A 27,807-nucleotide genomic window follows, 5' to 3' on the forward strand; every position below is an offset into this window, starting at 1 on the left:
TTGTAATTTTATATTAGGTTGAGATTAATCTCAAAAGGGGAGGAATGTCGTGGCAAAATTACAACTTTTGTTATGCACATGCGCTGTATGAGCCTTAAACATGTACATTTCTAACTGTCTATTTGAAGGTCTTGTAAGGAGCTGGTATTTTTCCACTCTGCCTCTTGTTCAATTTAGTCACACGGTCAAGACAAAGACCCCCTGAGAGTGACCACAGTGTCTCAGCCCATCCTGTTTCTTCTCATATCTGTTCAAGGGCACAGCTGTGTGGCAATATGAGGTGACAGAGGCTGGCTTGAACAGAGGAGTAACGGAACTAACGTTATCACTTGTTTGTGGGCTATGACCCGATACACATAGCAACAAGAAGAAAACATGCTAGCTTATGATGCCCTGATCTGCCGGGAGGGGTGGAACCCGCCATGACGTCACCATTTCCTGTTTGTTGGGCTCTCAACGGGGGTTCGTTGACCAGCTCCAATATTGCAATAATTAATCGATATCAAATAAAGACTGTATGTTTGAAGAAATGACAAAGTCTCTCTCACTTGATTAGAATTTCCACGACACACGGAGGGCAGCCCCAGAAGCGTGACATCTTACTGGCTATTTTGTCTGTTCCGGGCGGGTGGAGAGAGCGGGGCGGGAACAATAAGTAGACCAGCGCCATTGGTCTCTTGCGGAAAAGCATGTTTGTGTCAGTTGACGGGACAGTCGCAGGGCCCCTTCAAAATTCTGATCGGCTGGTGCAATCGATTTGTTAGAGTGAAGCGCAGGGACACCTTTTAAGAAGAAATGTTGCAACCTTAGTACTGAACCGCCTACTTTGTCAGAGGTTCAAGCCACTTGGGGTAATAATAGCTAATCACTGTCATGTTGTATGCGACTGACACTCGCAGGGACAGTCACAGCAGGGACCTAGGGTTCAAGTGCAGGAAGGAATGACCCCGAAATATTAATTTGTGATATTACTGTAAGTCAGTCACAAAACATGTTCGGGTTTATTTGACAGATAAATAACTTAGCTAGCTGGATAGCTTATTTTCCTCTCTGGAGAGCTATTAGCTTTGATAGCAAGCAAGCTAAAGTATTAATAAACAGCTAGCTGGCATTTCACTTCATTTTCATTGCTAGCTGGGAAATAAAATAACATGGTTTTCTAGTTAACCCCCTATAGTCGATGTCCACACCCCCGCTGAAATAGAATTAGCATAACAATAATAAACAGATACAAATCTGTTTAAACTAGATTTATTTTTTGCATGGGCTGTGTTTCAATCCACTACATCCGCCAACTGCGGCCTTCCGCATCTGCAGTGGAATGCTTCCTGTAGGTCAGTTGGTAGAGCATGGCGCTTGCAATGCCAGGGTTGTGGGTTCGATTCCCACGGGGGGCCAGTATGAAAAATGTATGCACTAACTGTAAGTCGCTCTGGATAAGAGCGTCTGCTAAATGACTAAAATGTAAAAATGAAGGTGGCCGAGCTACAGCGATGTTTGTTAGACCATGACACATCCCGAAAATCATTCTCCTCACGAAAACTTCTGTAGCATCCTACCGTTTTGCTATATGACCCCCACAAGACTCAGACTCGTCTGATATCGGTACCGCCAATCTGCCAACTTTTGTTTTTCTATGTATGAATGTTATTCAATGCCCTTCTATAGGCTAAAACAGGGTTTCCGTAACTCTGTTCTGGGGACCGCCAATGGGTGCATGTTTTCATTTTTTGCCCTAGCCCTGATTCAAATATTTAACTAATCATCAAGCTTCGATTATTTGAATCACCTGTGTAGTGCTCGGGCAAAAAACAAAAACGTGCATCCCTTGGGGTCCCCAGGACCCACAACGTAACATTTTGAAAGGTGTCACTAGTTAATACAGCCACAAAAATCATAATTGTGGCTAAAAACCACCCATTTCTACAATTTATCTTTAAACCACTGCTAAATGTATGCCCTAAACTTAAATTAAGGCCCACACAACACATTTCACAAGGATTATGTCCTTGCTTTTTTTCTGGTTGCATGAAGAGTCCTGAGCTCTTATAAGCCCACTATTCTATTGGATTTGTGGAGTTTCATATCTACCACTATCTTTTTGTTGTTAAAGCAAGTCTAAATTATTAACATCTACCAGACAATCGTCATTATGAGAAAGCGACAAACAACTTTTTTAGCAGTTGCACTGCAAAAAGAATTTTATTAGGCAGCATTTTCATTTCACAGAAAAATAGCCATCAGGTGCCATCCAGCGGTATAGTACAACTGTAGTTGAATCCGACACGATTGATTGTTTCCTATTGTGAACATGGTACTGCTGTTCTGTGAAGAAGTTAGTATCAATACAAAGTCTGAAAAGGTGTTGCTTAAGTACAAAAACTAAGACAATGTGACAATTACTGAAAATAAGCCTGCAACGCAATCATGATCATTAATGGGTTCGTACTTTTCCGCAACCAAGTTCACCACAGGTTTTAGCAAATGGTTTGAGTAGACTCATTCCTGAGCATTTCTACCAAAAGTCAACCCCATACAAATCACTTAAAATACACCAAAAATAGAAAAGAAAAATTATACATTGCAATCAATTTGAAAACAAAAGGACACTGAATGAAAACCGATGGATGATCTGATCAGAGACATTTAAAACTCAGATGTTCAGTTCAATGGTGTCTTAGTTTTAAAGGGAGGAAAGAAAGTCAAAGGGACTATAAAAGCAACATCTGAATTCGCAAAGCTTTCGTGAGCAATATACAAGCTGCAGACGGTTTCACTTGCATACACTTAAACGTGTGACTGGGAACAAGGGTGTTCAGACCTCAGTAGCGGCGACCGAACGCCCCGCCACCCTGCATCCCACTGCCTTGCATCATCTGGTTCTGACGGTTCAGAGCTCCAGAGAGGGACTGGGAGGTCCCCGTTGGTATGTAGCCTCCACCACGACTGTGGGTCAGAAAACAAGACACTATCAGTATCCATATTGCTAAAGGTTTTCACCCTTACTAGGGGGAATAACAGTTGCACCCGGCTCAAAAGTTTACTCCATCTGGCCCCACATTTTCTAATTCTACATTGACTGGTGTGTCTCAGGTGTGATAAAAGCAGTAAATAATGCTATAGATTTGAGTTTACCTTGCCATTCCTCCCCGTGCCCCAATGTGACTTTGGCCTGGGATGCCGCCATCTCGACCTGTTTGCCACGTTCGGTCCCCATCTATTTTCCGTCCTGAGTCCCAGTCACGGCCCTCCCTGAAAGAAACAGACAGTCGATGACGAGCAGTGCAGAACACACCATGGTCTCCAACTCGTGAGAGGTAAATAAACTCGGCAAAGCCATCTAAATCAAACTGACCTTGGATTAATAGTACGCTTGTCATAACTTCCTGCAGCGGTCCAGGTGTCCCTCCCGTGCCTCTCGGTACGGTCCGAGAAGTGCTGCCAAGAAGGAAGCATGATTAAAACCAAACAATGAGGTTCACATTTAAATAGCCACCAAATGGGAGAAAATGCTGTAAAACAGGAGGTAGTACATTAAGATCAATAACACATACTTGTGCCTCATTGCATACATAAGGCCATGTCTCTTACCGTGCTATCCCGGTCTCCAACCACAGCCCGTGAAGTGTCCCTCCTACTGGAAAGATCTCTGATTATTAAACAAACATCCAGCATCGATCTAAGCATATGGCACACAACTACAAATTCACCACCAACAAGCAGTTGGCCATTAATACTACTTTTTTACATAAGTATACATATAGGCATCTATTACAGAATCAGTCGCAAAATATTTGACCCCCCATCATATGGCCTACACAAGGACAATGTCATAAACCGTCATGACAGCTGGTGTCAGCTCGCGTCAAATAACCTTACTCTACTCTGTACCTGTCAATGACTGAATCGTCCTGGTAGCGACTGCGGTCCCTGTGGTCAAAGTCTTGGTAGCGCTCCTGCCGACCGAAGTCTGAGCGCCCCCCATAGCGGTCATCCATAGCCAGCCTCTTGTTGTCCTGCCAGTTGTCTTTCCTACAAGCAGCAGGTCTTTGTCAGTCAGTCGCAATAAAATATTCTCAAACCAGGCACACCTTTACATGACAGGCATGCATACTGAAGATCTAGAGGCTGAGGTTGTGGCCATATCCATCCATCTATTCTATAATAGCGACCTGGTAATTCAAACGGGGGTACTGACGCTATGGAGAGGGGGGAAGACAGGGATAAAGTGTGTACCTGCTGTCCACGTCAGCGTAGGGCCTCTTGAGGGGCCGGCGGTCCTGCTCGAAGCGCAGCTGCTCCTGCTGCCTGCGGAGCTCCTCCCTCTCCCGTTGGATCCTCTCCTGCTCACGTCGGCGCTCATACTCCACACGCTGACGCTCGCGCTCCAGGAACTCGCGCTCCAGGCGGTCAAAGTTCAGCTGCTCCTTCTCCACCTCCAGCCAGTTTCTCTTACGTAGGAGGCGCTCGCGCTCCTCCTTCTCCCGGAACAAGCGGATACGCTCGCGCTCCGTGCGGCTGTCTACGCCGCCTCGATCTGCACCACTGCTGCGGTCGCGCTCACTGGGACAAACAGAAAGCATAGGAGATATTTAGCTGATCCCACTTTGAATGACGAATCCCTTTTCAAAGCATACTACCAAACTGCTATAACAAGCTGGCTTCAGGTGAATTGTCCTGCAGCTACAGCAACTCCTCACCCAGAGTGCCTGCGTCTCTCCACCTCCCTGATGTCCCTCTCCCGCTGTCTCTGTCTCTCCCGCTCACGCTGCTCCTTGATCTGGTCAAATGACAGGATATCCTTCTCTTTGCTTGTAGACCTGCGATCACGACTCTTGGTGCTCTGGATTGAACAACAAAAGCTCATGTAGCGTACCACTTTTCACAGAAGTTTGTGAAAGTTCAATAGATGGAGCAGAGGTCAGCGTTTGGGTATCTTACCCGGTCTTTGCTTTTGGATTTCACGCTGACAACAGGCTCTCCCTTAGAGTTGTCCATCACCACTGTCCTCTCATTGAGTTTCCCATCTTTCCCGACTTCACCTTCAGCCTTGTTTGCATCGGACCTGGATAGAGAAAATGGTTAAAGGGATAGTTCACCCAAACTACAAAATGACATATTGGTTTCCTTAACCTGTAAGCAGTCTATGGACAAGGTATGACAGCAGTCAACGCTTTGGTTTAGTTTCCCTGGCACGGTTTCCAAATGCTAATATTTTAGCATTTGCGGCACAAATCCCATTCAAGTCAAGGCATCGATATTAGCATCATGTCCAAATCATCCCTATGTATTTCAAATTGATTGTGAAGCTCAAAGTCACAGATGATTTGAACATGACGCGTGAAAAATGCTAATACCGGTCCCATGATGTGAATGGGATTTGTGCCACAAATGCAAAAGTTTGCAAACAAAACCAGCCACTGCCAGGGAAATTAAACCAAAGCATGGATTGCTGTCATACCTTGTACACAGACTGCATGACATACAGTACATAACTTAATGTGTAATGACATGTGTTCTCAGCTCTTACTTGGAGTCTGAGGATTGTCTACTGTCGGTGCCAGACTTGTCAGCAGGCTTTTTCCCAGCAGGCTCATTCTTCGCCTGGAACAGATGTCAGAGGTCAAACAGTGACACAGAGATTAGAATGGTCAAACCTCACTTCTCTGAATGAAGGCATCTCATTAATTTGATAAACACTACAGGTTTACGGTTCTGTGTGTACAGCAGTGGTCAGTCACAGAGGCCACTGACATGCAAGGTGGTAGATAATGACCCTCACCCTCTCAACAGAGATCATTCTCCCGTGGAGCTCAGTCCTGTGCAGGTGGCTGATGCACTTGGTGGCCTCTTCTGTGGAACATATAGTGACAAAGCCATAGCAACGAGCCCCAGGGCTCCGGGCATTAGTCACCACTTTAGCGCCAACAACCTGAGGAGAGACGGAGAACGATAGGACACTTAAATTGTTGGGCAGGGAAAGTGTGTGTCTGTGGGGTCCAAAAAAAACAGACAGTACCATTCCGCATTTTGCTCAATTATACTGACCAAAAATAAAAACGCAACATGCAATAATTTCTAAGGTTTTACTGAGTTACAGTTCATAACGAAATCAGGCAATTGAAATAAACTAATTTAGGCCCTAATCTATGGATTTCACATTACTGAGAATACAGATAAGGTATCTGTGACCAACAGATGTTTTTTTTTTTTTTTTAAGAATGAAAGTGGATCAGAAAACCATTCAGTATCTGGTGTGACCATTTGCCTCATGCAGCACATTTACATTAAAGTCATTTAGCAGACGCTCTTATCCAGAGCGACTTACAGTTATAGAGTGCATACATTTTCATACTGGCCCCCCGTAGGAAACAAACCCACAACCCTGGCGTTGCAAGCGCCATGCTCTACAAACTGAACTACAGGAGACCACACGACAGCTCCTTCGCATAGAGTTGATCAGGCTGTTGATTGTGGCCTGGAATGTTGTCCCACTCCTCTTCAATGGCTGTGCGAAGTTGCTGGAGATTGGCGGGAACTGGAAGTCCCTGTCGTACACGTCGATACAGAGCATACAAAACATGCTCAATGGGTGACATGCCTGCTGAGTATGCAGGCCACGGTAGAACTGGGACATTTTCAGCTTCCAGGAATTGTGTACAGATCCTTGAGACATGGGGCCGTGCATCATCATGCTGAAACATAAGGTGATGGCAGCGGATGAATGGCACATCAATGTGCTTCAGGATCTCATCACGGTACCTCTGTGCATTGAAATTGCCATCGATAAAATGCAATTGTGTTCGTTGTCCGTAGCTTATTCCTGTCCATACCATTACCCCACCATGGGTACTCTGTTCAAAGTTGACATCAGCAAACCGCTCACCCAAACGACGCCATACACTGTACAGTTAAAAACAAGATTCATCTGTGAAAAGCACTTCTCCAGTGTGCCAGTGGCAATCGAAGGTGAGCATTTTCCCACTGAAGTCGGTTACGACGCCGAACTGCAGTCAGATCCTGGTGAGGACGCCGGGCACGCAGATAAGCTTCCCTGAGACGGTTTCTCAGTTTGTGCAGAAATTCTTATTCTAACGCAGTATTTTATTGTCCCCAGCACAAGGTGCCCCTGTGTAATGATCATGCTGTTTAATCAGTTTCTTGATATGCCACACCTGTCTGGTGGATGGATTATCTTGGCAATAGAGAAATGCTCACTAACAGGGATGTAAACAAATTTGTGCATGACATTTGAGATAAATAAGCTTTTTGTGAGTATGGAAAATGTCTGGAATATTTTATTTCAGCTCATGAAACACTTTAAATGTTGCATTTATATTTTTGTTCAGTGTACACTCATGCACATCACCAAAAAGGGTGGAATTTCTTCTCAGGATACTGACCTTTCCATACTTGCTGAACAGAGTCTTCAGATCAGTCGCTCTGGTGGTGCTGGAGAGACCGCTAACCCACAGGTTTCTGCCACTACTTGCTGGAGCATTACCTGCAGGGGCTTTTGGAACACAGACAAACATGACCCAGATGGACATTCAACTCAGAGCCGATTCAGCACCTTATTCAGGTGAGAGCATGTCATTTGCAATTATCTACAATGGACATCCCAATTACGAAATGATACAGAAGGGACCATATTCACGCTTACCATTTTCATCTTTTGAGTCAGGCTTGCTACCCTTTTCCTCATCAGAACTAAAGGCAAAGAGAACACGTAATGAATATTTGGAAATGAGAAGACCTGGGGGAGGGGGGTCTCATCCAGATGAATCATACTTACCCTGTGCACACAGTAATTATCCCCAGCATATACAACATTACAGTGATTTGGGTGGGTGTCAATGTCACTAGGCTGCCTTAGATGATCAAAGAATCTCCCAATAGATGCAGTAAAGAGGTCAATGGAACGCAGACCGTGAGGGATAGGAGGATGCCGAAATGGCGCCCATTCAACAAATCTGATCTAACAAAGCGGATATTTGTCAAAACAGTCATGATTGATACATTGTGACCCACAATGTGGTTACTAAAGTCTGATTTCGATATATTGGGATACATTACATTTAGAAGCAGTCCCTTTTCAGGTTTAGAAGAAGTGACTGCGAAATGCGAACTCCTGTTTGTATAAGCTGGTAGCATAGAGAAATCGGAGGTAGTCACTCGTTATTAACTAATGCAGTTGGTGACGATGACATGAACATGTATTGGGGTTGACATCCGTACAAGCATTATACTCCGATTTCTACCTTAATATAGTGGGAAATACACAAATGGCCTAAATGTAGGCACATTTTGCTGGGGGGGTTCCACCAAGCGTTTCCATAGCATTTCCATTGTATTGGTCGAGTTCCATTGACCTCTTTACCGCATCTATACATTACTTTATGATGGTTAAGAGGTGAGGTATAGGTGGGGAATGACAAAATGAAAACTTGACAAATGCCCAGACCATTTTTGCCTCCAAAAGAGCACCAAAACTTGCTAAAAAAATAGCCAATGCAACAGAGATAGCCATTGTTCTAGTAGACAGAAAACAACAAACCTCTTTTTCTGATCATCGCCCTCAACAGATGAGGACTCTTTCACTGCCGTTGATTCTGCAGCGTTCTCTTCAGTCTTCTTATCTTCCTCCTCACCCTCAGCCTTAGAGACCATTTCAGAATCAACAGCGCTTTCGCCCATGCCCTGCTCGTTTACACTAACAGCCTGAGTACTTTCAGCGTCAACGGTCTCTTCAGCGTCTTTCATTTGACACTCAGTTAGCTTAGCAACGTCCTGGTCGCTAGTCGACAGTTTAGTCTCTACATTGACAGACTCCTCGGCTTTAGTGGTGTCACACACATCGTCTTCCTCTGCAACATTGACCATGTCCCCGATGGTGCCTTGATCTTCAGTTGGTGTCTCCTGGCGCTCTTCATTTAGTGGCTCAGATAAACAAGACCCGGCTACTTTCTCATTTTCTACGGATTTAACAGGAATAGAATGGCACAGAGTTTAATTACTTCTGAAACACAGCAATGGTTAACGTGGAACTGGCAAGGCTGGAAAAGGACGTGGCCCTCCGCTGTCATTGAACTATGTATACACAGATATACACGTAACAAGAGACTGGAAAAACCAAAGAGACTGACCAAGCAGCCTAACTCCTCATTCAAGTCGACCATTTCAGTTCACCTGATCCCAAGGTAGAAATAGATCTGATCTGAAGAAAGCCACAAGATCAGCAGAGGCACAAGGAAGGTCCATCTTCATGCAATTGCTGACTTCATGAGTGTCCATAATGTGGTAAGTGACATCGAATTCAGAATTCCATTAGTCTCATGTCCAGTGAGAATATTAGTCAGTCCTAAAAAGGCTTTTTAGTGGTTGGTTTCAAATGATGGGCCTCAGTCTTCTTTTCTTCTTGGTCTTTGTGTGGCAACCTAAAAACACTGCATATCACTTGCAACAACTCACTAACTAAACCTTTAATTACTGTCTCTGTGCTTCAGAATGTTAACCAATTCTGTGTTAATAATAGGAGGGTGCCCAAAATGGACAGATTTATGTCAGTATTTAACAATTTTAGTTAACAAGCGTCAACACACAGTCAGCAATTATCTTTGGATTTCCAGTCTCTGACCAACCACAGCAAGAATTTTAATCTAAAGGACTTGCATTCCAAGGTTTACACTGCAAAAAGAAAGTGTGCATTCATATGAACTTCCAACCCCTTTTCAAAAAGGTACCTATTTCTTCCTTTGAGTCTTCGGGCTCCGGATCCTTCTCTTGAACCTAAAGAAATAAAGGGAAAATGTATCTAGTGTAACATGGTTCGGTACCAAACACAAATGGCTTTTTACAGTCATTCAAAGTGTTTTCCTTCCAACTACAAACAAATGATCATGAAATGTTGCTTGCATTTTATGGCTTTTTACAGTCATTCAAAGTGTTTTCCTTCCAACTACAAACAAATGATCATGAAATGCTGCTTGCATTTAAATTGAACTATATACCTCTTTAGGTGATGGGCAAGTGAGATCATTCTTTTCCATGTCTGCTACTTTAGGCTGTACATCCTAGTTTTAGAAAGAGAAAAAAAAAGAACAATCACACACACGCATGGTGCAACATTTCAAACAAGTAGGAAAATATTGGAAACATCATTAGACATGACTGTTCCACACAACTCTTGTGCATGTGTCTCACCTCTTCAGGTTTGGCTTTGCCCATTGGCTCGGGAGAGTCAGAGATGCCAATGTCGTGTTCATCTTCGTTCATGGCATCCTCTTCGTCACCCTGGATCTCATGGTTGCCTTTGTCTGACGGAGAGTTCAGGACTTCATCCGTGTCATACTCCTCCTCTGCTGGCATACTGTTGTCATTCTCAGCTTCATCAAGCACATTCATATCCAGGATGTCCATGTCCTGCATGTTTTCCATGTCATCCTTGAAGGGAAGTGATCAATAGATTGTTATCCAGGGAGACTAACAGTAGAGCATAGCGATTGCATTAGATTAAACCAGGTGATTCAATGGTTGATGCGCACCTGGCCATCACCCGAATCTTCCTCAATGGTGCAGTCCTCTGGTTCATCGTTCTCCTGTCTTTTCCCTGCAAATGAGCAATGTCTAATTTTAAGGCTCTCTGTAATACGTTTTAAATTTACTTCAAGACATTATTGCTGACTTATGACCTTGCGCTCACTCCTTTAACATACCTTTGGAGGTCCGTTTAGTCAGTGCCTTCTTAGGAGTTCCATCGAGAACAACCACCATCTCATCTGGATTTCCACCCTCTTCTTCAATCGCCTGTGGAGAAATTGATGACGACATGATGAAATAATGATAGTTACCTAGCCAACTACGTTAGATCTGGTTTCTGGAGTTAAGCCAATTTGGATATTATCAAACACACGGCTATGTGGTCAGTTATTGGCTACAACGGTGCTGGCTAGTGGGATTGTTACTTAACGATAACTAGCTATACATCTGACCCGCGAAGCTAGCTGCAGGCCTAGGCCGGGGCAGTGTTTCGCAAACCTATTTTTATTTTATTTAACTAGGCAAGTCAATTAAGAACAAATTCTTATTTACAATGACGGCCTACTTGTAAAAAAAACCCGCCCCCGCCCAAACCCTCACCTAAACCGGACGACGCTGGGCCAATTGTGCATCGCCCGCCTAACATCTCATCGTGTACCCACAGCCATTCAACGTATTTTATGTATTCTAAAACTGGCACATATGATTCAAATGGTCAAATAATCACCAAGACCTTTAGTAGTTGAATCGGTTGTGCAAGTTCTAGAATACGGAATGGGGGTGCTCGAGGAAAGGTTTGAGAAAGGGCACCATGTGGCTAACGCCACGCAAGGCCATGGTTAGCTAACGTTCACTTTATTCATTTGGAGTGAATATCAAAATTGAGCTAATGCTAGTGGTTATAGCTAACTATTCATCATTCAACTAACTAATTAATTAAATGATACTGGTTCCACTTAATTGTGGAATTATCACGAAAGGTCATATCAGTTGGCAAAATACCAAACACATTAGCACAGCTATCCATCTACTAGCTAGCTAGCTAGCTAGCTAGCTAGCATGCCTACCTTTTTCAGCCTCTCAGTCAGCGTACTCTTGATGCCAATGGTGTCCAGATTTCGTCTTTTTAATTCGGCTTTCAAGTCAATGACTCTCAGCTCCGACAATTTGCGAATCGCTCCCTCCGGAATCTCAACGGCCCCAGCTTCTCCTGCCGAAGAGTTTTCAGCCATGATTACAATGAGAAAACGCAACAACAAAAAAGTGTTTGCAATCACCGAATAGCTGCTCTCTTGCACGAAAACAGGCGGTCTACTGTTACAAAATGGCGTACTTTGAAAAGGACACTGCGCATGCGTTTTTTGATGACAGTATGTACCTGATCGGCAGTGTCCTTGTTAGGAAATGATTTATGTATACGGTATTTGAGGGAAATTTGAAATTCAGAATGTTCAGAAACAAGTTTTAATAAGTTATTTATGTTAGAAAAAAATGACAAATATTTCATACTACCATGTGAAAGAAATGTAATAATACCATGCCCAAAATGTAATGGTTCTGCTTTGAACTATAGAAAAGGCACTATATTTTCATACAATTTTTACAAACACCCATTACATGACCACAAAAATATATTCCATCATTTTTTTTATCTCTGTATCCTTTAACATATAAACAATGCAGTAAGTTGCACAATAAGTTAATGTGTAGGTCTGTAGACAAAACAGAATAGGTCGCACGCTTACAACTCCACAAATTGACAGGACTAACATTACATTTTACATTTTAGTCATTTAGCAGACGCTCTTATCCAGAGCGACTTACAGTTAGTGATTACATATTTAATTTTTTTATACTGGCCCCCCGTGGGAATCTAACCCACAACCCTGGCGTTGCAAACGCCATGTTCTATCAACTGAGCTACATCCCTGCCGGCCATTCCCTCCCCTACCCTGGACGACGCTGGGCCAATTGTGCGCTGCCCATGAGTCTCCCGGTCGCGGCCGGCTGCGACAGAGCCTGGATTTGAACCAGGATCTCTAGTGGCACAGTTAGCACTGCGATGCAGTGCCTTAGACCACTGCACCACTCAGGAGACATCATGAATGGAAGTTGTGCACTGAACCGATATGTGAGGTCCTCTACTTGACCATGAGGTAGGCTTTTGCTTGTGGTGAGAGGCTGAGGGGCGTCAGAATCAAACAATCCTGTACTGTGATCCTCCACCGGTAGATTGACCTTCCCAGTGAAAGACGGGGTGACATACTCTCCTGGCTGTGAGTAATATGACAAGGTGGTGGAGTAAGTCTCTGAGGCAGGGAAGCTTGGCCCAAAGCGCTCTGGGAAGGAGGAGGAATGGCTGAATGAGTGAAGGTCAAATGAGGAGGAGGCCGAGTTGGAGTGGGGAAGCCGAGGTTCGTGGAGATTTAGTTTGAATACCAGTGGTTTGCTCACAGTGACAGTTTGCCTCTCTTGGACCTCCTCATCCAAGTTCGTATATTGATCCACACACCTAGGCATAATCAGAGATTAATATAACACATTCTGTGATATGTGTATTTGAGTGAGAGTTACTTTTAGGCGGCAGAGAAGTAACTCACGTGGCATAACCAAACACTATGTTTGCAGTCACTTTCAGTTGCCCCGGCTGTGGAGGGATGCCGTCGTTCAAGTTTCTAAGACAATATAAGTTTAATACAGATATTAATTTAATTAAACATCATACCAGCAATATCATCATTACATTATCATAGAACCCAATCACATAGTTGATGCTGAAAACTGTACATTTTGCGACACATGTCCAACAGAAAGATATTGAGGCCTGTCTCTCGCTCCTGCATCCACTGTAGCACATCCTGCACCCACAGGCAGTTCTCTGAGGTATAAGAGGCCCGGGGCATCAATGGGCACCATGAAACTGTTCCCATAATTCTCATTACCATGACCCGCAAAGTACAGAAGCCCTGGAACATGATGGGAGAGGTGGAACGGGAGAAGCGTGGGCACTATTAGACAGCTGGACAATGCATATCATTCTATAATATTACTATTTAACTACTATGATATCTTATAGTAACTTAACTGACCATAGACTCCACGGTCAAGCAGTAGTAGGAACTCAGTCACAGCACTGTGCGTCTCCTGCTAGTTGAGGTCCAGCAGAGAAACCACCTTGAAGTCCAGCTGGCGCAGCAGGTTGGTCATTTCGTGCACATCTGCCATGGGGGCTCGCAGCGGCCTGTGGTGCAGGTAGTTCATGTTGCCCATCAGAAGGGCCACCTTGTCTGTGGCTATGACAAACAAGAGGAAATCAAGGAATGAGGGTACATAGCAGAAATATGTTATTCAAATGGGACAATCATATACATATACAGTCATTTGTGTTTCTAAAGCTTTTTTTTCTACACTGCATTTCCTTTTAGATGGTTAAATGTTTTATTGCACTTACCATATAATTTACTTATCTGCCTGGCAGGGCTAGGACTGCCAGCTGTAAAATATTGTTTATAATGTTGTTATAAATTAATCACATTACCGGTTGCGGTATGCCGATTAAAAAACAGGTGAGATACTGAATGGAAAAATAGTGAAGGTGGTTAAAATACAGTACTATGATGTTTTTACCATGGTCTACTTCTGCCCAGGAGGCATCAATGGTGGAACCAGGGTCTACAAACACCACAAACAAGGAAGTCAGTCAAAGCAGTGTGTCATGTGCTTTCCTGGACAATCAAAACATATTATTATAACTAGAATTACCAATTCAACCATTTCATGCATGAATCCTCAAAATTAAGACAAAACTAAAAGCGAAACATAGAAAAGAAGTCATCAAAGTCTGACCACAGAACAGAAATAACAGACTGACTTCTGTTACAGACAATACAAACACTACAGATGCACAACTCTCACCTATTATGACATAGACCTGGTTGCTCCACACCTCGTGGTAGAGGTTGAACACTCTGTAGCTGTACTGTCCTCTATCTGCTGTGGTCACACACAGGATCTGCAGACAAAACAGGACACATACAGTACCAACTCCAAACATGACAATCACATACAGCCAAAACACAGACACATACAGTTCCAAGATGGCTGATAGAATGGGACCTATACTTTTTAAACATAGTAATCATATATTCAGGGGACCCATAACTGCACTGACCCTCAGGGTGCTTTTCTTGCCCATCAGCATTGGTTGTTTGCTATGATACCACTGGTACTGAGGAGAAGGGTTGGTCTCAGCAAAGCAGTCCAGACACAGGGAGTCCCCTTCGGCTACTGCCTGGGGCCCGGGGCTGACAAACAATACGCACTCCACTCACTGAGGGGGGGGGAAGAAGCTGCTACTGACACCTGAAACACAGCCATGATTAGGACACAAGGAATCAGGGGTGAAAGTAGATGTAATTTCTTCCCAGTCTGGGGACCTCCTATGTGTGCTTAAAAATATATACAGTTGAAGTCGGAAGTTTACATACACCTTAGCCAAATACATTTAAACTCAGTTTTTCACAATTCCTGACATTTAATCCTAGTACAAAATTCCCTGTCTTAGGTCAGTTAGGATCACCACTTTATTTTAAGAATGTGAAATGTCAGGATAATAGTAGAGAGAATGATTTATTTCAGCTTTTATTTCTTTCATCACATTTCCAGTGGGTCAGAAGTTTACATACACTCAATTAGTATTTGGTAGCATTGCCTTCCATTGGGTCAAACGTTTCGGGTAGCCTTCCACAAGTTTCCCACAATAAGTTGGGTGAATTTTCGCCCATTCCTCCTGACAGAGCTGGTGTAACTGAGTCAGGTTTGTAGGACTCCTTGCTCGCACACGCTTTTTCAGTTTTGTCCACAAATGTTCTGTAGAATTGAGGTCAGGGATTTGTGATGGCCACTCCAATACCTTGAATTTGTTGTCCTTAAGCCATTTTGCCACAACTTTGGAAGTATGCTTGGGGTCATTGTCCATTTGGAAGACCCATTTGCGACCAAGCTTTAACTTCCTGACTGATGTCTTGAGATGTTGCTTCAATATATCCATATAATTTTCCTTCCTCATGATGCCATCTATTTTGTGAAGTGCACCAGTCCCTCCTGCAGCAAAGCACCCCCACAGCATGATGCTGCCACCCCTGTGCTTCACGGTTGGGATGGTGTTCTTCACCTTGCAAGCAACCACCCTTTTTCCTCCAAACATAACGATGGTCATTATGGGCAAACAGTTCTATTTTTGTTTCATCAGACCAGAGGACAACCCAACCCAACTGCTGTAGCCTATTTATCCGAATGTACACACTTGAGTGAGTGACTGAAAGCGCATCCATTTACTTGCGTTCTTTTCAGATGCTTCCGGAATAACCTGCGATGAATTTCTTCGTCCACGTAAACTACTATATGTTTATCTCAAAACATACGAACCCCTGCTTTACCGATTCCGACGATGTTTTCGATTAGACAAGTAGTTCAATACTTTACAGTGGAGGAACAGACAGACCGAACGCTCTCTACTAGTTCAGAAATCTCTATCAATAATACATTTCGGAAGTAGCCTACAGTAGTTTGCCAATCTCGTCTGTGTGAATAATATTCTCTCAATTAGGTTAACAATGCGTTGCTTTTCATTTCACATCGTGTCCTCTTTTTGTGTTATCCCTTGTATTTGCATGAAAGCAACCATATTCCCCCTTAGGTTTAGCCTACTTTCACATTCTCTATCTGTGCCAATAGAATCACACCTTCAGGGGGAAATATACAGTATATCTAAGAATGCATTTAGACAGATAGCCCAATTTTGATCTTTTTCAATAATTTGTATTTTGACCAATAAGATCAGCTTTGGAAAAGAGCTCCTGAGAAAATATCTGATGTGATTGGTCAAAAGACCAATTAGTGGAAAGAATATAAGAATTGGGCTCCATTGTGAACTCAGCCAGAGAGAAGCTAGGAATGATCAGTAAACTCAACCACACGTTGCAGATTAATCAAAATAATAATTTAAAGAATAATCTAAACAGACACAGTCATTGAATTTAGAATTATGTTTATTCACCATTGATACACAAACCCTTGCATGACATAAGTAAACCTCAAAGGGTATTTATTTAGGTGTTCTCTCTCTGATAAGTGACAAGAATAAACAAAGCCTTCATTTTTCTGAAAGTCTCTAGCACCGCCATGCATAGATCATAGAGTATTCCAGATGCCATCTGCAAGGTGTGAATCAAAACTCCTACTCTCACATAACATGTGAAAATTGAATGTGTGTTATTTTTCAAAGAAGCCTACACATGATAACATTTGAGAAAATAAATCAAAAGGCAAAAGTTGAGATTGATTCAAAGTCCAGGTCATTCTTTTTGACTTCACTTACGACAAATAAAAGTTCTCGAGGTGATTGGTGATTCCTTTTCAGCAGAAAGATGACATACAGGCTGGGAGTATTGAGTTAGTCAGGTTACAGCTATGCTGTAGTGTCTGGTGTACAGAGAACACAGTTCTGCAGAGAGCAGCTGATCACTGAGGGGCTCTCTCTCGCTGCTCTGGGTCCTACAGCTTCTTCCCTTTGTGTAACCTGTTAAAACGCAACATGTGCTCCTTCCTCAGGACCTTCCAGTACTCACGGCTATCTGGCTCCAGCTCATGGATATTCTTAGGGGGACCCAGCTGCAACTGGAACAGCCTGGGAGGCAAGAGAGGCAGCAACTTGGTGTCAATTAAATTGTTCATATGAAATGCTTTGTAATTATTAATTAATAACACATAACATGACATGTTTATAACAAAAGCTGCTATTCATGGACATGAAGTAGAGCATTAATAAAATATCCCAGAAAAACATAACTGATCTCCAGCTCTCTTCTCAAGGTAGTACCACATTTGAGCACTTACCACTCTGGGTATTCCTCGGGAGGTTTCAGTGCCGGGTCGTCTCCTTGCTTAAAAATGTTGACTCCGACAGCGTGAGAGGTGAGCTTCACAGGGTCCTTACACACCTCCGGACCCTTCAGCACATCTTTCACCATGCCCTTGCCCTTCCCTTTGGCAGCTGGGAGAGAGAAAGTAAGTTGGGATGAAAACAGGTTATGACTCATTCAATACTTCGGAACGGCTTTCACTGGTCTTATTACAAAACATGGAACGATGAGTTAGAGAATATGAACAAGATCGGTCTTCTGCTTTGTACTAGTCTGCATCTCTCCCCAGTGTTTTTATAATAATAATAATAATAATAATATGCCATTTAGCAGACGCTTTTATCCAAAGCGACTTACAGTCATGCGTGCATACATTTTTGTGTATGGGTGGTCCCGGGGATCGAACCCACTACCTTGGCGTTACAAGCGCCGTGCTCTACCAGCTGAGCTACAGAGGACCAATTGTTTCCATTTATAGATTTTAAAAAAGCCTTACAATCATTTACATTTATTAAATGATTAATTTATCTGGAAATGCAATAGCATATATTAAACATCATTGGCTCAAGATATTGTCCTGAATGCTATGTGGTAAGGCAACACTCAGGTTTAATCTAAAGATCCAGTGCCTTGAGATAAACTTCACAATTAGAGATAATATTGACAGGCAAGGCAGATGCTATGATTCAGTGGGTGGGTGTGAACGACCTATTTTGATTGCACGTGAATTCACACAAGAAGTTATGACAGGAACTGTGGCACATAGCAAGTAGCTAGCTATAATTATTCATACTGTAATCAAATAAATAACATTGCTCACCATGCCTGTAATTTACCTGTTCCTGGGTTCATCACCCAGTTATCTTTTCTAATGGTAACTAGCTAGCTAGATACATTTTCTAGTAAACATATTATCCTCCGCACCATTTTATTGTGGGGGGGGTGGGTTTACAGAAGCCATTTACTTACCAACTTTCTTTGCATATCCACACGTCGGAATTCTATACAACAGGTTACTCATACAAAATCCCACAGGTGTATTGGTCGCAAAGCATTTAATTCTCATTGTAGAACAGAATAATCCGTACCCTGCCATCCTTACTTGTGGTAGGGGTTAACACAACTGGCCACCATGCATGTGTTTGACATTCATAATCGCCACTTCCGGGTTACTTCTTCTTCTAAGGAAAACCGAGCGGATCAGCAGTCGCTGAATTTCAATTGCACGTTACTGCCACCTGCTAGGAGGAATGCATGCGATCAATGTGCGGCAGCAAAGTACCATTCGTGAAACTCATCTGCATTTTTTCAGCGGGAGAGGAAGATTTCCATAACAACAGGTTGACACAGAAATCCGGTGGAGGTGGTTAAGAAACACTGGGCTGTGACTGGAGCAGAGATGGATGGAAAGGTAGGGGGGTTAGGAGTTGAGGAGGACGGGATGAAGTGTAGTGGTGGAGTGGAAAAGGGTGGATGTATAGTAAAAGTAAAGGTTAAGAAGAAAAGTAAGCCTGAGGAGCCTTTGCAGGTCTTGTCAGAGGAGAGTAGTGATGAGGGAGGTTCGGTTCGCAGTGTTGTACTGAGAGAAGTGGAGTTCAAGGTGTTGGTGAAATGTAAGGATCAAGGTGGAGTCACGGCGGTCGGTGAGAGTCAGATCACGTTGACTAGGGATTTGGAGAGTAAAGTAGGAGAGGTTGTGTCTGCTAAAGTTCTTCGTGATGGAAGTTTGGTGGTGGTGTGTTCCAAACAAGGTAAAGACAGATTCAGGTTGGATATTCGCGTGTAGTTTTCCTTACGTCCACCAACAGCAGTTAGGGACCATCAACATAGTGACAAATCTAATTTTTCGAATTCCAATAGCTCTTTAACCATTACTCCTACATCTTTCAAAACTGGTTCTAGCTAACCCGATGGCAGAGACACATATTGCACACATTTTTTAGTTGATTTACATCTCGCACTATTTAAAATTTGTTATTAATAATGTTTAACCAAAGGGTGTGCAATATACAAGGGTAGTCAGTGGACATTCTGAACCTTGTTTGAGGCCAGTAGGTCACATGACCAAGGAGCTATTGAAATGTGAAAGTTTGAAAAATTAATGTACAATCGTGTGAGATGAAAATGGACAAACTAAAGGATGTGCAATTTGTAGGCCCACTGAGTGTACATTCTGAACCTTGATTGAGATCAGTAGGTCACATGACCAAGGAGCTATTGAAATGTAAATAAAAAAAATTTAATGTACAATCGTGTGAGATGAAAATGGACAAACTAAAGGGTGTGCAATGTGTAGGCCCACTGAGTGTACATTCTGAACATTGTTTGAGGCCAGTAGGTCACATGATCAAGGAGCTATTGAAATGTAAAAGTTTGAAAAATTCATATAAAATCGTGTGAGATGAAAATGGACAAACTAAAGGATGTGTAATTTGTAGGCCCACTGAGTGTACATTCTGAACCTTGATTGAGATCAGTAGGTCACATGACCAAGGAGCTATTGAAATTTACATTTAAAAAAGTAATGTACAATCTTGTGAGATGAAAATGGACAAACTAAAGGGTGTGCAATATAGAAGGGTAGTCAGTGGACATTCTACACCTTGGTTGAGGTCAGTAGGTTACATGACCAAGGAGCTATTAAAATTCAAATGTAAAAAAAGTTCGTACTTTGTTTACGCTCCCTTACTAATTCAACTAGGAATACAGAATACTGCTCACATTTCCACGTTTATTAGCTTTGGAAAGCCAATTAATGTCCAAAATTTGAAAATAAGATCTGTGCAATGTTGTGCGCAATTTTTCCAACATCATGACACTTATTTGGAGTCTGTGGCTTTTTTGGACAAACTAAAGGATGTGGTTTGAAAGCTATTGAGGTTTGAAAGCGCAAATATCTGGCGAATATACAACCTGCAACGGTCTTTACCTCGGTTGTGTTTCAATGCTAAACAGTATGAGAAGGCGCTCAAACTCAAGCAGGTATGTAAACGTGTGGTTGATAGTAGTGTTAGAAATTGCGTAATTCAAATCTGGTATTGGAATAAGAATCAAGAGATCTTCAATCCAAGCTTAATTTATATTATATACAAAATGTATGTATGATAAGTATGAAGGTTCGTATATGGGCTCACTGAAAAACCACGCAGGGCAGACAGAGAACTAAACTATTGTTTACAGGTTCTTTCTCAAATACTCTGACAGAGTTCCCACCTCTTCTGTTGGCCAATCAGAGTAAAGGACTGAGTGTGGTTTAGACTTTACTCAGCCAATCCGTTGGCGCAGGGGTTGGTCCCAACTCCTCGGCGCTCCATTTGTTGCACACTGTTGCCAGGCACAAGTTTATCATAACAACCTGTGGAGTAAGCACCCAAAAGACACCATTCCACTGTACTACGTTCAAGGACGGTTCACAGACAACAAAGAGGCAGTGTTCGTATCTGTGAGAAATACAAGTCTTATCTATAAGAAATACAAGTTTTATCTCATCCTACCCCTAACGTTCCTTACATGAATCACAGCCTGTTATGTGAAACAATTTATATCAGTATAGTACAAACCTATGCTCCTCATTAATGCATTCCTTCTAAGTTATTCATCACATACAGATCCAATTATGAGAAAAATAGAACCCAACAATCCCCCTTTTGACACCCTCTAGGGTGTCACTCATTAAAATACAATACAAACAAAAATAAACACTTTTATTAATAGACAATTTGATAATAAAAGGCCTTCAGTCCTTCCATCTACACCCAACTTGCAAACGGTTGGCTACAAGTCACCCAGGAACTTCAAACCTTCACATAAGGAAAGACAAACATTCACAATGGTTAACTTGATTAATAAAGCATAAAACACAGGATTAATAGAACACAAAACATAAGATTATTAAAACATAAAACACCAACAAGGAAGTACATTTTGGCCCCCTTTAGACACCCTCTAGAGTGTCACTCCACCAAGCCTGGTTTCATTCCTTAGGTCGGAGTCCGGGATTGGGCCGTATCTCACCATCTGTTGGGAAACCACCTTCTCCATCTCCTTTTCTCACCAACCCTCAGACACAGGGAATAAGACAACATCCACAAAGAACAAGTATACCCATAGAAGCTATAACTTCACCCAGAATAGTCACAACAATAGTTTTCCATTTACCAAATATGTTATCAAACCAACCGTTTATGGAGCTATCAATACCAGAGTTCTCAACCAGTTCGTTCGCCAGCGTGGTGAGTCCCTCAAGCGCTTTGGTCACGGACCCGTCTGGTGCTGTATTGTTTGGGATGAAAGTACAGCACATATATCCAAACAGAACACAAACCCCGTCCCGCTCAGCCAAAAGCATATCTAAAGCTATTCTATTCTGCCATGTCATTAAGATAGTTGCCGCTGTCTGCTCAGCTAATCCCTTTATTGCATCACGAGTGTGGTTTATAAATCTTTTGCTGGTTATATTAAATATAATTTATCCAATCTACATTTTTATTAATTGTTGACCACCAGAAAATACTTGATTCAAACCCAGCTGCGATCTGATTGTGGATCCCATCAATATATATCCTTTCATCAAAGGATCCCGGGAGGAGGTCCTACTTTCTACGTGACAACTCACCAGTCTCTGACACGTTTGATTGTTTGCGTATGTAGGTGAGTTCACAATCAGTTATCACCACACAACCATCAGATGTCAGCACGGGCCTGGTTTTGGTTCCTAAAATCCTCTGGCTGCAACAAAGAGGAGAGATTAGTCATGGTGTCACGATCGTCAGAGTGAGTGGACCAAGGAGCAGCGTGATGAACGAACATACTTCTTTATAAATGAATGCACGAACAACAAAACAATAAACGATACCGTGACGTCCTATGTAAACCAAAAGGAACACACCGAAAGGAACAAGATCCCACAACTAATGTGGGAAAACAGCCTCTAAAAGTATGGCTCCCAATCAGAGACAACCAGCAACAGCTGACACTCGTTGCCTCTGATTGGGAACCACTCTGGCCAACACAGAAATACAACACATAGAATATACACACCCTGGCTCAACATATAGAGTCCCAGAGCCAGGGTGTGACAGTACCCTCTAAAGGCGCGGACTGCGACCGCGCCTAAACATAAACAAACCAGGGGAGGGCTGGGTGGGCATTCCTCCTCGGTGGCGGTTCCGGCCCGGGCTTGCCCACCACCCTCCAATAATCCCCCCGTAGCGCCCCTGGTCCGGTCTGGCCCCGCTGGCTGGAGCTGGACTGGACATCGTAGGAGCGGATTGCTTAAGCTCCGGTGTGGAGCAGCTGACCGGTACCTGACCAGGCACCGGTGACCCAGGCTGCAGGTTGTGCCGGACTGACGGCGCGCACCCCTGGCTTGGTGCGTGGAGCAGGAGCGGGCCGGACTGGGCTGACGATGCGCACCCCTGGCTTGGTGCGTGGAGCAGCCACGGGCTGGACCGGGCTGACGATGCGCACCCCTGGCTTGGTGCGTGGAGCAGGAACGGGCCGGACCGGGCTGGCGACGCACACCGTAGGCTTGGTGTGAGTGGCAGGAACAGGCCGGACCGGGCTGGCGACGCACACCGTAGGCTTGGTGCGAGGAGCAGGAACAGGCCGGGCCGGGCTGTGGAGACGGATAGGAGACCTGGAGTGAAGAGCTGCCACAACCCGTCCTGGCTGAATGCCTACCTTCACACACTCTGTGTGAGGCATCAGCACAGGACGTGCAGGGCTGTGTACCCATACTGGCATAACAGCACGTGACACTGGCGCAGGATATCCGGGACCGAGGAGAGGCACTGGAGGCCACGAGCGCTGAGCCGGCACACTCCGTCCTGGCTGCATGCCCACCTTCGCACGACACGTGCGAGGTGCTCGCACAGGACGTACCGGACTATGCCGGACCACTCGTGGCACAGTGCGCAGCTCCGCATACCCCGGAACCTGCCCAGCCTCATGCTGCCATGCCTGAGTACGGGAGTTGGCTTTGCTCTCCATCCAGGCTCCGCCAACCTGCCTTCTGGCCCCCCAAACCCGGTGGCCTCCTCTCCTAATCTCCCAAAACGCCCTGTGGCAGCCTCCTGCTGCCCGTCGCCCCCATGCCGTGTGCCCCCCTAAAAATGTCTGGGGTTGCCTCTCGTCCGTCCGGCGACGACACTGTAGACGCCCGTTGCTCCTCTCTCGCCAGGGCCTTAATCTTCGCCCATGGCCCTTTGCCCCCGAGCATGTCCTCCCAGGACCACGATTTGCCCACCTGGGCCATCGCCAACCTCTCCAGCTCCTTTCCCGGCGCTTCCTCCCATGTCCAGGCCGCCTGCTCCTGGACACGCTGCTTGGTCCTGGAGTGGTGGGATCTTCTGTCACGATCGTCAGAGTGAGTGGACCAAGGCGCAGCGTGATGAACGAACATACTTCTTTATAAATGAATGCACGAACAACAAAACAATAAACGATACCGTGACGTCCTATGTAAACCAAAAGGAACACACCGAAAGGAACAAGATCCCACAACTAATGTGGGAAAACAGCCTCTAAAAGTATGGCTCCCAATCAGAGACAACCAGCAACAGCTGACACTCGTTGCCTCTGATTGGGAACCACTCTGGCCAACACAGAAATACAACACATAGAATATACACACCCTGGCTCAACATATAGAGTCCCAGAGCCAGGGTGTGACACATGGTCTCTTTTAGTTGTGATATTCTCTGTGTGGGAGCAGGAGCTAAGAGGCCCTACCCTGTATCCTATCTTACTAGTCCTAGAAAAACAATTAGAATCCCTTGTGATTTCAAACTGAGGCAACCCAGGTCGGGATGACTTTGTTATGGGGGGATACAGATAGTGCAAGTTACTACAAGACTCTTTCACCACATTCCCAGGTGGCTTGCATGGAGGATAAACCTGACACAGAGTTAAAGCCTGTCAAGGGGAACGGAGTAGTTGTTAACCTTGGTTTGGCTGTCCTACAGGCATAACAGTCCTCTTTAGACCGTATACTGAATCCATTCCAACCACAGGTTAAAATCTATTTACTCCGTCTCCATCTGTACTACTTCCTTCAGGTCTATAGTTTGCACTGTCTCACTACCTCCCTCAGAGAGGTTTACTCTATAGGGTGCCCCAGTTGAAGAAGATATCTCACTTGTCAGGTCTGTAATCTGTTTTAGCATAATTCAGACTTTCAGACAGTACCTACCCTCATATGGGTCGCACTGCCATTTCTGATAATTCCCTACTTTCACAATACTACACCTGTCCCTAAACTGTGTATGGAGATTGACATATCCCCCCCGCTTGGTATAAGCAACTACATAGTCCCAGGATGTACATGGTGACATACATATGGTGATGTCCTTCCCTAAAGTCCCTAGTATTTCCCCCTTTCCCTACGTCTAGCTGTCTCCTATGCCTTTTCAACTTGTGTTAGGTTAACTACCACTTCTGGCTGAAACAGGAGGGTCCGTGTGTGTTAGGAATATGGCCCCCACAATCAGACAGCTACCTACCGTCGGGAGACCTGTGAATCCCCACCCTCGCCCTGAGAACATGTCAGACGCCAGAGGCCAACCCATTGCTTTACCTTCTATCGAACTCACACAGGGATGATCAGACAGGGTAAGGGAATCTTCGTTAAGGAGCCAACCCCCAAGCCCTAGTGGTGATCGGTTCTTTCTCCTAACTCTGTGTTTGTTCGTCAGGTGTAGCTGGGTTTACCTTTTTGCAGTGAGTGACATGCACCCAGATGGATCTCTCAGCTATTCTGCTGGCAAAGGCAGTACTTGGTAGGGCCCTTCCCGCCAAGCCTGCTTCAGTCTCCTGGTTAGATAGAGTGGGTCACCTTCTCCTTTAGTTCACCTGTGGGGCACAAAACCTCTGACATACAGGTGTGGTTAATAAACTATCATACATGTTTTTTTATTTTTATTTTTTTAAAGTATTTTGTCCTCTCCTTCGTATATATTTAATATTTAATCCTACCATCTCCTACCATATCATCCATCCCCCATTTGACACATGATTTGGCCATGTGTCAATATTACCACCTACCTAAACAATCACTTTAGTTAATATTGGTAATTCATTATCCAATTGCCATCCCTCCACTCTCTCTTCTTTTATTTAATGGTTCAAATCAAATATATTATTACCAAATTATAATCTTCTTCACAATTTTCACAGTACTATAAATTACCCTCAACTTAGTAAAATAAACTATCTTAAAGTCCTCCTCTCATGCCTTTAGAATTTACTAGTGTGGATGATTAAAATAACACCAGAATGTTAAAACAGAGTTCAGAGGCCATTGAAATCATTTAACGAACTGTTTAATCCCATAGTATACTAAACATTACCATTATTCTAAATATTTCATAAATGTTAGTTATCCCAAGTGTTCATTAAGTCCTCATGACATTCATTCTCATAAGAAATCATATATACCCCAAACTCAGCCAAAACCTAAAAACTCCATAAAATTCACTGTGTGTGTGTGCTCCTCTAAGACCTATCACCCTTGACCTGCTGAAACCCCCCCATAATTGAAACAACAAGGCTTTATAAACATCATACTAGGTGTGTTGTTTTTTGTTTGAAAAACCCAATTTGAAAAATAACAACCACAAATATACAGTGGGGAAAAAAAGTATTTAGTCAGCCACCAATTGTGCAAGTTCTCCCACTTAAAAAGATGAGAGAGGCCTGTAATTTTCATCATAGGTACACGTCAACTATGACAGACAAAATTAGAAACAAAAATCCAGAAAATCACATTGTAGGATTTTTAATGAATTTATTTGCAAATTATGGTGGAAAATAAGTATTTGGTCAATAACAAAAGTTTCTCAATACTTTGTTATATACCCTTTGTTGGCAATGACACAGGTCAAACGTTTTCACACACTGTTGCTGGTATTTTGGCCCATTCCTCCATGCAGATCTCCTCTAGAGCAGTGATGTTTTGGGGCTGTCGCTGGGCAACACAGACTTTCAACTCCCTCCAAAGATTTTCTATGGGGTTGAGATCTGGAGACTGGCTAGGCCACTCCAGGACCTTGAAATGCTTCTTACGAAGCCACTCCTTCGTTGCCCGGGCGGTGTGTTTGGGATCATTGTCATGCTGAAAGACCCAGCCACGTTTCATCTTCAATGCCCTTGCTGATGGAAGGAGGTTTTCACTCAAAATCTCACGATACATGGCCCCATTCATTCTTTCCTTTACACGGATCAGTCGTCCTGGTCCCTTTGCAGAAAAACAGCCCCAAAGCATGATGTTTCCACCCCCATGCTTCACAGTAGGTATGGTGTTCTTTGGATGCAACTCAGCATTCTTTGTCCTCCAAACACGACGAGTTGAGTTTTTACCAAAAAGTTCTATTTTGGTTTCATCTGACCATATGACATTCTCCCAATCCTCTTATGGATCATCCAAATGCACTCTAGCAAACTTCAGATGGGCCTGGACATGTACTGGCTTAAGCAGGGGGACACGTCTGGCACTGCAGGATTTGAGTCCCTGGCGGCGTAGTGTGTTACTGATGGTAGGCTTTGTTACTTTGGTCCCAGCTCTCTGCAGGTCATTCACTAGGTCCCCCGTGTGGTTCTGGGATTTTTGCTCACCGTTCTTGTGATCATTTTGACTCCCACGGGGTGAGATCTTGCGTGGAGCCCCAGATCGAGGGAGATTATCAGTGGTCTTGTATGTCTTCCATTTCCTAATAATTGCTCCCACAGTTGATTTCTTCAAACCAAGCTGCTTACCTATTGCAGATTCAGTCTTCCCAGCCTGGTGCAGGTCTACAATTTTGTTTCTGGTGTCCTTTGACAGCTCTTTGGTCTTGGCCATAGTGGAGTTTGAGAGTGACTGTTTGAGGTTGTGGACAGGTGTCTTTTATACTGATAACAAGTTCAAACAGGTGCCATTAATACAGGTAGCAGTGGAGGACAGAGGAGCCTCTTAAAGAAGAAGTTACAGGTCTGTGAGAGCCAGAAATCTTGCTTGTTTGTAGGTGACCAAATACTTATTTTCCACCATAATTTGCAAATAAATTCATTAAAAATCCTACAATGTGATTTTCTGGAGAAAAAAAAACTCAATTTGTCTGTCATAGTTGACGTGTACCTATGATGAAAATGACAGGCCTCTCTCATCTTTTTAAGTGGGAGAACTTGCACAATTGGTGGCTGACTAAATACTTTTTTTCCCCACTGTAGTTAGGCTCAACTTAATTTGGTAGCTCCCTCTTATGACCTAAATACTGCCTAACTGAGATGAGCTAATCTCTTTCTCCTGGTTATAATCTAAAGATGGTAGTACACACAAAACATGATACAGATATCCCCAGTCTTAACC

The 27,807-nt window shown here is 43.7% G+C and overlaps 2 protein-coding genes and 1 pseudogene across 5 annotated transcripts; all 3 read right to left on the reverse strand.

Moving 5' to 3' along the window:
* Positions 1-2,169: 2,169 nt before the first annotated feature.
* Positions 2,170-11,862, reverse strand: LOC121576810 (scaffold attachment factor B2). 4 transcript variants are annotated; one of them, XM_041890295.2, is made up of 19 exons: positions 11,607-11,862; positions 10,716-10,806; positions 10,545-10,609; positions 10,204-10,443; positions 10,011-10,073; positions 9,744-9,789; positions 8,558-8,975; positions 7,664-7,710; positions 7,404-7,513; positions 5,783-5,932; positions 5,531-5,604; positions 4,942-5,065; positions 4,701-4,843; positions 4,237-4,563; positions 3,892-4,032; positions 3,592-3,634; positions 3,356-3,438; positions 3,136-3,252; positions 2,170-2,946 (listed from the first exon to the last, which is right to left on the reverse strand). In XM_041890295.2, the coding sequence occupies exons 1-19, from the start codon at positions 11,769-11,771 to the stop codon at positions 2,823-2,825; spliced, it is 2,571 nt and encodes an 856-aa protein (XP_041746229.2). In that variant the 5' UTR covers positions 11,772-11,862; the 3' UTR covers positions 2,170-2,822. The 4 variants fall into 4 exon arrangements, with proteins under 4 accessions (XP_041746229.2, XP_041746228.2, XP_041746231.2 ...); XM_041890294.2 differs by having other exon boundaries at positions 3,592-3,637; XM_041890297.2 differs by lacking the exon at positions 3,892-4,032.
* Positions 11,813-14,916, reverse strand: LOC121577140 (annotated as a pseudogene).
* A 1,655-nt stretch (positions 14,917-16,571) lies between these two features.
* LOC121577311 (39S ribosomal protein L54, mitochondrial) lies at positions 16,572-18,635 on the reverse strand. The gene is made up of 3 exons (XM_041891074.1): positions 18,432-18,635; positions 17,437-17,593; positions 16,572-17,227 (listed from the first exon to the last, which is right to left on the reverse strand). The coding sequence occupies exons 1-3, from the start codon at positions 18,556-18,558 to the stop codon at positions 17,095-17,097; spliced, it is 417 nt and encodes a 138-aa protein (XP_041747008.1). The 5' UTR covers positions 18,559-18,635; the 3' UTR covers positions 16,572-17,094.
* Positions 18,636-27,807: the final 9,172 nt, after the last annotated feature.

The sequence above is a fragment of the Coregonus clupeaformis genome, chromosome 11 (genome assembly GCF_020615455.1).
Source record: "Coregonus clupeaformis isolate EN_2021a chromosome 11, ASM2061545v1, whole genome shotgun sequence".
NCBI lineage: Eukaryota > Metazoa > Chordata > Actinopteri > Salmoniformes > Salmonidae > Coregonus > Coregonus clupeaformis.

Bases quoted from the DNA above. Each gene is read 5' to 3' on its own strand.
- LOC121576810 (XM_041890294.2), bottom strand. From the start codon at position 11,771: ATGGCTGAAAACTCTTCGGCAGGAGAAGCTGGGGCCGTTGAGATTCCG. The intron at 8,976-9,743 runs GTACCTTTTTGA...TTAAATCCGTAG, and splicing joins AGACTCAAAGGAAGAAATAG to AAAATGAGAAAGTAGCCGGG. The intron at 4,844-4,941 runs GTAAGATACCCA...TGTTCAATCCAG, and splicing joins AATCCAAAAGCAAAGACCGG to AGCACCAAGAGTCGTGATCG.
- LOC121577311 (XM_041891074.1), bottom strand. From the start codon at position 18,558: ATGGCAGGGTACGGATTATTCTGTTCTACAATGAGAATTAAATGCTTT. The intron at 17,594-18,431 runs GTAAGTAAATGG...TCTCTCTCCCAG, and splicing joins TGGATATGCAAAGAAAGTTG to CTGCCAAAGGGAAGGGCAAG. The intron at 17,228-17,436 runs GTAAGTGCTCAA...CTTGCCTCCCAG, and splicing joins CCCGAGGAATACCCAGAGTG to GCTGTTCCAGTTGCAGCTGG.